This window comes from Poecilia latipinna, unplaced genomic scaffold, assembly GCF_001443285.1.
Source record: "Poecilia latipinna isolate Pla-1442-1.1 unplaced genomic scaffold, P_latipinna-1.0 Scaffold2267, whole genome shotgun sequence".
In the NCBI taxonomy this organism is placed as follows: domain Eukaryota; kingdom Metazoa; phylum Chordata; class Actinopteri; order Cyprinodontiformes; family Poeciliidae; genus Poecilia; species Poecilia latipinna.
Genome location: NW_015114883.1, coordinates 34579 through 45011, shown reverse-complemented (window position 1 = coordinate 45011; position 10433 = coordinate 34579). Strand labels below are relative to the sequence as shown.

The 10433-nt window shown below is 43.2% G+C and overlaps 1 protein-coding gene and 1 long non-coding RNA gene across 5 annotated transcripts in view; one reads left to right on the top strand and one right to left on the bottom strand.

Moving 5' to 3' along the window:
- Nucleotides 1-295: 295 nt before the first annotated feature.
- Nucleotides 296-9286, bottom strand: lhx1a (LIM homeobox 1a). Its single transcript, XM_015018372.1, has 5 exons — nt 8395-9286; nt 6373-6596; nt 5504-5787; nt 3853-4018; nt 296-3031 (listed from the first exon to the last, which is right to left on the bottom strand). Exons 1-5 carry the CDS (start codon nt 8562-8564, stop codon nt 2652-2654), a joined length of 1224 nt encoding a protein of 407 aa, XP_014873858.1. The 5' UTR covers nt 8565-9286; the 3' UTR covers nt 296-2651.
- A 126-nt stretch (nt 9287-9412) lies between these two features.
- LOC106937059 (uncharacterized) overlaps nt 9413-10433 on the top strand; it is a 25786-nt gene continuing 24765 nt past the window's right edge. The window contains exons 1-2 of one of the 4 annotated variants that reach the window (XR_001422299.1): nt 9413-9588; nt 9767-10350. This is a non-coding gene — a long non-coding RNA (uncharacterized LOC106937059). Of the gene's footprint in view, nt 9589-9766; nt 10361-10433 lie in introns of all 4 variants that reach the window. The other 3 variants (XR_001422298.1, XR_001422296.1, XR_001422297.1) reach the window with 3 other exon arrangements.

Genomic DNA, 10433 nt, shown 5'->3' with positions numbered 1-10433 from the left:
AGGTGTAACCACGAAAAGGGTGGGGGTTGTGAAGTAAGCCTAGGGGCTAAACACAGACCTATATCCCTCCAGCCACCCTCCATCCCCACCTTCCACTCCACCTCCATAAGCTTGGTTAACTCTCAAGACCATGATTAATTCATGGTGGATTACAGTCTGGAGGCAGGGGAGAAAACTGGGATTGCAAATGGTCCTGGCTGCATGCACAGGGTTAGGGAGATAAAGACTTCCCAAAATTCATGCCACAATCGGGCCGCCTGACTTGCTTTTGCTACATATATGATTTTTTTTTTCCCTCAACCCTCCTGCAAAAGATCACGATTGAGTGTTTGGGTTTCTTGATTATTATGGCATCTATTTTCACCCCAAAAATACGTCCGTAAAAATCCCCCCAAGCCACCGTAATGCGCTGCACGAACAGAGAGCTGCAAGGAATTATAACCCACGCATAGCAAGCAGGAGAGCTGTGGTCACGGCAATTTCCACATTGTCCTTCACAGTTACACAGCTAACTGCTTATACTTACTGGACGACCTCAAGGAAGTAAGTGGAAGAATGTGAGAGCGGTGCCAACACAGTAGAGAAGAATCTGCATCAACTTAAGTTGTGGAGTTACTCCCCCTTGTGTTTGCCACAAATGATTTCTTCTGCTTGGAAAACATTTAAAATCAGCTGAAAATATTTGCAAGAACCGGTGCAACAACTTCCAAGCTGGCAGATTAGCATCACAAATCTCCCTACAATGCACCCATCTCCACTTCCCCATCAGACACAGGCTTCTGCGTTCTCATTTTTTCCCCATCATTTTGCAGTACATGTTATTTTATTTACACTGAAGTGTTTTTGAATCCCTCTAATCAGAGCTGAGAAGTGTTGGCCACCATGCCTCCACAGGCCAGTTATTTCACACATAAGCTGAATGCTTACATCAATTTATGTATTACATCAATTCATCTATAATGAAATAAGAGATGTTGACCAACAGGACTCCACTGGTCTAACAGTGAACATCTGCATCGGCTCTGCTGTCTATATAGTAATGTGACAATAATGAGGGAAAACTACTCCTGAGAAAATACCTAAAAATGCATTCTGTATGTTTTCTAGTTTATTAGCAATACAATTCTGTCAACATGTTGAATTTATACAGTGAATGGTCTAATATGCTGTGGAGGTCACATAAGCTTCGGTTTATTGAAACAATAAAAGACATATAATGAGGGCTTCATATTCAAAGAGATGTAGCAACTGACAGCTGCATATTTGACCATCAATTTTTAATAGTTTGGATTTTTCTTCTTTGATGACACAAAAATAAAACCTAAGTATGTTTATATTAACACTGCATTGTCAGCAGACTAAAAATAATTCAAAGTCAATTTCTTCTTTTAACACTTAGAATTTGTCCCAACACAAACCGTGACAAGTGCAAAGCACTTTGACAGTATTTGTGCTATAATTTAAAATTTGGCAAATCTCTACGTTTCTTTTGTTTTTATTGTACTTTTTTTTCCTTTTTCTGTAAACAACATCTTGTACAAACTAGCACAGTGAAGCACAACCCCAGCAAATGGATTTTTATCTCCATACAATATAAATGAAATCAATACAAAAGTTTGGTTGGTTGCTTGGAACATTTTTATAATGATCAAGAGGTTCTAAAACGCGTGTCGAGACTTCTGGACTCCTGAATTTCTTAGATTACGTAAACAGTTGACTGTTTGAAGTCCTACTTAGGACCCCAGTAGAGTATTTTTAGAAGGTAGACTTCATTTCAATATTTCAAGTTCATCTCCATTTTAAATAAAGGGCTTGCAGTCCACTGGGGTGTTGAACTGGTTTTACTGCATTTTGAAGGCAGCAGTCCTCAGATTTGGTGGAATTAGGGAAATTAAAACAAACACAGAGGCCTTTTGCAGAGAATGAACTGAAGTGTTCCCTGGCCTTCAGCAATGCTTTGTGAAAGGATCAGTATGGCAGAGCCTTGAGAGGCTGAGAGGTCTTAGGAGTGTGTGAATATGCAGGGACACACAGAGTGCCTCTGACACAGTCCGAATGCCACTTAGGCAGGTCAGCGACCCTCAGTCCCTCCCTTCTCTCTGTAAAGCTATCCAAGTCTTTGACAGTAGCAAACCATGTTTTCATGTCTGAGACCTACAACAGGAGTTTTCTCAAAAACGGCTGTGTTGTTTGTTTCTTTTTCATCGCACTTGTAAGTGTGAAGGGATTTGGTTGCAGAGGGCCACTGATAGGTAACAGCAGGGGCAACGGGGCATCCTGTGGGTCCAAATAAAGCAGGATGGGGGCTGTTTATCAGTCCTGGCCAGTTACTTTTTTTTCTTTTGTAAATAAGGTTTTCTGGATGATGTAGCATGGGTGATGGATTAAACAAAAAAGCCATTAAACCACCCACACACATACAATAATGAACACAATGTTTTTAGCACAATTTTATGAGTCATCAGTTTTTCAAGAAAAAAAATGAATAAAATGAGAAAATGCAACATAAATAAATAAATATATAAAAAAAAAAAAAAAACAGTCTATAAAGTTGCCCCTAACCCTGTCATTTTCCTGGACTCTACTCTGAGGGTCCACAACAACATCCTCCGTCTGCGAATGCCTGGCTGTTAGTCCTCTGTGCCAGAAAGCTACCACACAGTGCCCTCGTTCATTTCTGAGGCTTGGTGAGACAGGTGGTTGTTGTATCCGCTGCCATTCAGTGACAGTGAGGTAAAGGGTGGACTAGGGCCAAACACTTCAGAAGAGATGCTGTGCAAGGGCCCTGGGATGCCAGGCTCTGGGCTGGGAGAGTCCCCTGGGTGGTGAGACATGATATCAGAGAAGCGTTGTACGTCACTGGAAGGGTGGTGGCCCGGCAGGGGGTGGTCCATACCCCCGAGAGGGGTGCCTGTGGGGCCCGAGGAGGGGACGAAGGGTAGATCAACTGGTGTCTGGGCCTGTGACGACGGAGGGCCCTGAGGGAAAAAGTCGTAGTTCCCTCCCGGGCCGTAGTACTCACTTTGATAATCTACAGATCGAAGAGCAGAGGAAAATAGAAATCAGCGTCTGCTCTGACTGAGAACAATGTGAGAGCAAAAATGAGTCCAGGAAGCCTGAGAAACTTATTGAACACACATCGCCTGATTTGTATGAAAGACAGAGAGGGAAAGACCCTCGCTATGCTGCATTAGTCACAGACCATGTTATACTTAAATCAAAACTGCAATTGGGTGGGGAGAACGTAGTGAGAAATTAATTAAAATGGGGGCCATTTCATCAGTGGTTCTACCTACTGAGATTAACTTTTTTTTTAACTCAAAAAAATAATATTACAGACCCCTTTTTTTCAGCAAGAAGAAAAGAGAAAATTATCTGATACTTCAGAGCTCTAGAAATAAAAAGAAGCTATTTTTATCAAATAGTTCTGCTGTAAATTAGCTTTTCTTCTCAGCCTGTGAATAAGTTAACTTCCCTGGAATAAAACAGATGCTTTTATTTTCAAATAAACTTTCTAGTGCTAAAGCACAGGTCTTGCTGAAATAATAAAAGCAGAAAATCATTGCAATATTTTTGATGTGGTTGTAAGAAATATCATTTGTAATGAATATATAGTTTAATTTAAAATACTGTTGTAGACACGGTTACCCAGTTGCGTTTATCTTTTTGTCTATTTTCTTTGTACGGAACAGAAAATAAAAAAAGGAATCTACAGATCATTTAATGAAAAAGGAACAATTTTCCAGCATTTGATTAAGAACCGCTTGACTAAAACTTCGACTGTAAAATGTATCCACATTTTATCAAATTCACTTAAATAAATATCTGTTTTGTTTTGCACCTAATCCGTACCTCCATAATAGGAGAAGGGCCCGTTGGGGATGAGCTCACCAGGCTCCAGTCGGTCCACTAACGTCCTCATCCGCCTCGGGCTCCGGAAGAACGCGTGCCTCCGCGCGCCTAACGCGCTCAGCTGCTTCATGCGCCTCTCTTTGGAACGTCGGTTCTGGAACCAGACCTGCACGTGAACACGAAGATACATCCGTTACGTCCCGCCACAAGGCTGCTGCTGCTGCTGCTGCTGCTGCTGCTGCATGGCATTATTTTGGTTTCAGGTCAATATTTTGTATAAAGAGATTGAAATGGGGAGGGTGGGGGGTGGCGGAGAGGTTGTTGTGAATAAATATATCTAATTGAACATAAATTGGATTTTTTATTTATTTATTTTTTTTGTAAATATGTTGCGCAAATAATCGTCAGTGTGCAAATATTTCCTCATTGAAAGCAAAGAGTAAACAAGCTTCGTGTTTGTTTTGGCACCTGCTCCGCCGCGGCTTCACTAACTGCGCTCTTTGTGTGTTTTGCAGCATGCGTGATGATCTGATACATTAAATCCTCGAGGCTCTGCGGTGATGGAGACTGCGGCCAATTATCCGCACAGGACTCAGAGTCACATCTAACCTGCCTAATGATCTTTTAACCCCCCATTTACTCCGACTGAAGGCGACAGCGGGGGGACTTCAAATCTCCAATTAATACTTAATAGGAGGGTTGTTACCGATATATTACTGGGTTATCATTTTATAATCTATAGAGCAGCTTCCTTTAATTATGCTTCACCCTGCACACCTACTCCGGATCCCTCGTGCTTTCACATGTTACAAAACCTTTTTACTACTTTATACTCTCATCAAATCCCTATAAACTCACAATACCTACCTCACAATATTCAAATATTAATAATAATAAAACATTTTTCCCATTTTTATTCATGAGTATAAAACGTAAAATAATCGTACAATGCCTTACTTTACTGTACTTTTCTGCTGCAGCTGCCTACAGATAAATTATGATTATTACAATAATATTGCTAATTTTCTCCCGGCCCTTGTGTAACTCCGGGTTATGAGGAGACAGTCTTGAAGACTCTTGAAACAGATTTGCGCTTTTCCACTTGGCTGGAGAGGCTCCCAGCATGGCTAAACGTGGTTGCAAAGCGTGATGGCTGCGCTGTGCCAGAACTCCCAGCGCTCCCAGCAGCCGGCACCAGTTGGCGGCTTTCGCCCCGTTGCGCGGGGCCAAGAAACAGAAACCTCCCCTATAAATTAGCCCATTTCCAAATGAAGCTGACTATTTGAGCCAATGCTCAGTTCTAATGAGTTCAACGTGAGCGCCGTGTTTGCAGGAAGGAGGTCTCTCTTAACGAGGGGTGAAGGAGGTGAGAGGTCTGCGGTGGGGAGGAGAGGGCCCCTCCGGGATAAGTCCTGTGCCACCATCGCAGACTGGTATCTTGGCAAAGATTATTTTTTTAATAAAATGCAATCTGTTACTTCACACCTATTAGGCTTATCGCTGCCTGACACCATTTAGAGAAGAGAAGGTGTGAGGGTCTCCTCTGCTCACGTTCAGGTGGCCCCTGAGTGTGATGTTCGGTATGTTTAGGGACGTTTTTTTTTTTTTTTGCTTTTTTTTTAACACGCAAATACCCTGACGCTCCTCTTACCTGGATGACCCTCATGTTGAGGCCGGTCTCCTGAGCCAGCTGCTCCCGGATGTGTCGGGTGGGTTTCGGGGTGGCAGCGAACGCCGCCTTCAGGGTCTCCAGCTGCTTGGCCTTAATGGTGGTCCGAGGGCCGCGCCGCTTCCCGCCCAGGTTCTGGTCGTCGTTCTCATTGTTGACCGTCTCCTTGTCGGAGAGGGCCGCCATTTCCGTGTCTTTTAGGACAACGTCGTCCTGGAGCTGGTCCTGAGAGTCCGGAGATAAACTGGGATCGCTGCATGCCGTTACTATAGTGGGAACAGGACAGGAAGGGACGGGAGGACGTCCACACCGTTCATTACTGGGGACTATCACTGGTGACATACTGGTCAATTGAAGGTGGGTGACCAGAGATATGTGGGACAAACACGCAACCTTACTTGAGATTGCAAATGCCTTCTAAATGACCAAACAGTGTCTGTTTTAACATCGTTCCCAAACTGTTTTTATAGAAAAATACGAAGAATTCAGCTTCATTTTACTAATTTAAACATCTGACATGAGGATTCCTGATCACCTCATAAATATCCAAACAGATCCAGACACCAAAAATCACTGCGGATAAACACCACCACCAATAATAATAATAATAATAATAATAATAATAATAATAATAATAATAATAATAATAATAATAGCAGTAGAATCAAGAAGTCTTCGGGGTTATTTGGGTGTCGTCTAATTCCTGGTCCATCACATAAAAACGTTAATGTGAAGCTGAACTCATCATCCTCATTTACTGCAATTCAAATCCATTCATTCATTCATTTGCGTAAAAAATGTGCGCACGCACATGCAGACACAAACATGCACGCCCACGACAGCCACCTTACCTGAGAGGAGGTTCGTGTCTTTTACACTCATGTTACTGAGGTAATCGTCCTTACAAACAAATTTGTTCTCGTCTATGATGTAGAGCTCTTCGCCAGTGGAGAGCTGCTTATTGCACATCATGCAGGTGAAACAGTTGAGGTGGAACACCTTGCTCCGGGCCCTCCGGACCAGGTCGTTCGGAGAAATTCCCTGCGAGCAGCCGCCACATTTGGTACCGAACCGCCTGCAGAAAGAGAAACAACCAGGTGTGGTTAGAGCCGCAGTTAATTACTCGTTTTCCTTTCCTTTTTCTATTTTTATTTTTGTCTAAACAGGTTAAACGATTTACATATTTGACACCTTGGTGAGTGCTGGAGGTTTTACGAGGGCTGATTAAATGCAATTAATGTCAACACTTATGTCCACACACATCATATACCTAAAAAAATAAAATGAAATGAAAATAAATTAAATGAAATGAAGCTAAAACTGAGAAAAGGTGCTAATGAATCTATTGTCGGCGGAACAGAAGTCGTTATAATTTCAGGATGTTTTAAATAGATATAAAATTGTGATTTTAGGGTTTTACATGGGTCTTTTAAAAATTATTCCTATGGAACTCAGTCAACCAAGGACAAAAGAAATGTAGTATAAACGAACCTACTAACATTCAGAGAACTAGTTAATGACTATTTATCAATAATTAAATACAATCTTATGCACAATTTATCTCTCACCTCTAACCTTATTTCTACTTTTATTATTATTATTATTATTATTATTATTATTATTATTATTATTATTATTATTATTATTATTATTATTATTGTTGTTGTTGTTGTTGTTGCTGTTGTTATTCCTTTTAAAAGTACTAATAGGAATAATAACTATTATCATTATTACAATAATAATAATAATAATAATAATAATAATAATAATAATAATAATAATAATAATAATCGCATTAGTAAATAATAGTAATTTTTAACGCCAAACATAGCGCATTGCATTGTCATTTAATCGTTTTCTTTAGTTTTCAACAATATTTAAATCTTCCCACATGTTGAAAGCTGCCTTTTCTCCTGCATCACTTCTTCTTCGCATCCTTCAGTAAAGTCGTGTTTTCCTTTAACGCTGACTTGCTCTGAATAAATGGACACGTTAGTTCAAAAGTATGATGAAGGGGGAAACCCTGCCACAGCAAAAGCTCTCCCCGTTCAACTTTGTATATTGGCTGCTGTGGATGGCGTGTTGACAAAGTGTCTGTGGTTGTTTTGTCTGTGGTCTTGATCTTCTCGACCAGTTCTCTATTCAAATCCACTTATCACGTCCTCCTCAGTCGGACTAGGCAAACAGCGCGGGCCAGCGGGCTGATCCAGCCCGGGTTTGATCCGGCGCTCTGTCCTCGATGTTAGAAAAAATACACCCAGGTGTGATTTCCTCGCTTCCCCCAACAAACCGCCCCCTGTTTTCACGCTTCACCTTGCTCAGAGAGAAGCGCACACGCGTTGGATATTCGTCCTGTCCTTTTGTTTTTGTTTCCCATTGAATTCCAAATAAGCTTTTGATTAATCACATGCTAATGAAAGCCCGTTGTCTCAGGTGCTGAGTGTGACTTTGTCGTTTTTGAGTAAAATGAGATAACATATACACTCGGCTTTAAAAAAAAACTGTTACATTTATTGCTATTATTTGAGTTAACCTTTACCCCATTTCTATTCTTATTTTATTTCAGCCTACTTGTCTTTTTTTTGTTTGTTCATTTTTTTTTGTAGTCGACCATTTTAAATGTATGTCCCAGAAAAAAATAAAAATACTAAAAATACTCTACATACATATAAAAACTTTAAAATATTCTTATTAATATTTAAAATTTAGAGCGTTTCTATTGACTTTAGGGACATATTTATTATTTATGCTGAATCTGAATTAATATCCATAGTGTATCTGTTCCTGTTTTCCTGCCGTCTCAACACAAGAACTCCTCCCAATAAAAACAAACTGGTGCCGGTGAGTTTCTCCAGCATCACCCCCAGGCTTACCTAAAAAAATCGTTTTTGCAGTACAGTCTCCCCTCTCTAGAAAAACACTTCTCGGTCAGATTACATTTGCACTCGCAGCACTGCACGCACTTGACGTGCCAGGCTCTGTCTAGCACGTTGAGCAGGAAGCGGTCCAGGATAGGCCTCTCGCAGCCGGCGCAGTGGACCATGGCTTCGGCTGGGCTCGCTGCAACTCCCCACGAGCGACGCGCACGCACAAACCCAATCACCGGCGCAGGCCGAGCATTGACCGAGTGTTTGAGTTCTGCCTCTGCTGATTCCGCCTCCAGCTCCGGGGTCAGTGTTCGCGGAGAGGCCAGTCGATCAGCTGTCACTACAGATCTCTCCCCGTATGCGTAAAAAAAAACAGGCTCCGTCTGAAGAGGAAACACAAAAGCAGAAGGCGCCGAAGGTCCTCAAGTGGTATGAAACAACTGGGGAATCAGTCCTGTTAGTGGGCCCGAGGCAAAATTCTGAATTCAGATCTGATACAGATGATGGGCTCAGGAGGCAGCTTGTTCTTCCCGGCGATCTTGGAGGTGATGCATCGGTCAGCACGCGGAGCGGCCGCCGGTCAGGAGCACAGACACGTTTAAGAAACCGCTTTCAGATCATAGCTTTCACACCGTAATTCGGTTGGTTTTTAACATGGCAGCGTATCCAGTCCTCCAAAAGAGAAGAAAGAAACAAAATCACAAAGCCAAAAAAAAAGAAAAAGAAATAAAAGGGAACAAAAAAAAAAAGATTTCATCAAAGAGTGTTTTCCCCTCCGGCTCTGCGGGCTGATCCTGGAGCTGTGCTGGCCGCGCGATGCTGGGATGCCCCCCTCAGTCTCCGGTACAGTGCGTGTGCCGGGATGCGCTGGGGTCTCTGGTTCACTGTCTTGCTCCTAAAGCTCCAACACCAGCCTTATTCCCGTCCTCCTGACGTCAGGTGGCGGCCGGACCAATCAGCGAGGAGCCACGCGAGGAGCCATCAAACCTCCCCATCAAACCCCAGCAAGTGCTCTGCCTGCTATTTATGCTGCACACTCAGGACACCAATTGTCAAAAAAAATTTCCCTGCAAAGTGTCATATGTTAGAGAGGGCGTCTGCAGGAGGCAGCGGCGGCGGCGCAGGGCGAGCGGCGCGGAGGGAGACTGTTACTGCAGAGCAGAGCTGTCTTCTGGGCATGACGAGGAGGAATCCGAGCAGGTACACGCGCAAACTTCTCCTCGGGATAAACAGGCTTGAGGCGCAGATTGCAGGCGCGCGCTCTCTGTTTAGTTTTTGTCGGTGTTGGTGTGTCAGAGAATCCCGAAGGCCCAACGCGGCGGAGCGTCGCCGCTGCACTCTAAACTGTTTGGACTCATCTAAATATTTCCTCTCACAGCAGGAGGCTGCGCACTGCCGAGGGCTCATTTTAGATGATAGCGCCATGATGATGATGATGATGATGATGGTGATGGTGATGATGATGTCTCGTCCCCGGTGAAGCGCGCGCAGCCCTCCCATTTTCTCTCGTGGAAGTGAAAGACTGAAAGGCTCGAAAGTTGACAGCTCTTCCAGGCAATTCTTTGCGGGACCTCAATCCACTTCCACCGCAGCGCGGGCCCGCCCCGCACAGATAAGTCTCGTCGTTTGTTTTTCGGCTGCAAACACTCCTGAAATTTTATTTGCTTAATAGAAAAAAAAGTTGCGGTTAAGTTTTGGCTTCAAGATGACAGAGATCTAACAAGAAAGAGGTTGGAAGTTTTTCTTTTCTTTTCTTTAAAAATCTTGTCGAGTTGGCTGTTGCGGTTTATGTTTATTTGCGTGTTCATTTGCACACTTTAAACTGAAGAAATGCGCATGTGTTGTGGAGAAAAGCCGCCGCAAACTCTCACGCATATGTGCTGCTTCCCATGCAACAGTCCAGCTGACCGCTCCCCCTGATCTCCCACCACCTCCCCCCGAGGAGAACCCCTTCAAGAGGACGTGAGTTCAGGTTACTGGTTCTAAGAGAGAGAGAGAGAGAGGGGGGGGGGGGGGGGGGGGGGGGGGGGAGCATAGAATAAACA

What these genes read in the sequence shown, in the direction of transcription:
- lhx1a (XM_015018372.1), bottom strand. Translation starts at nt 8,564, where the DNA reads ATGGTCCACTGCGCCGGCTGCGAGAGGCCTATCCTGGACCGCTTCCTG. An exon ending in TGCAAAAACGATTTTTTTAG is followed by an intron (nt 6,597 to 8,394) that starts GTAAGCCTGGGG and finishes CTCTTTCTGCAG; the next exon opens with GCGGTTCGGTACCAAATGTG. An exon ending in TCAACATGAGGGTCATCCAG is followed by an intron (nt 4,019 to 5,503) that starts GTAAGAGGAGCG and finishes GTTCACGTGCAG; the next exon opens with GTCTGGTTCCAGAACCGACG.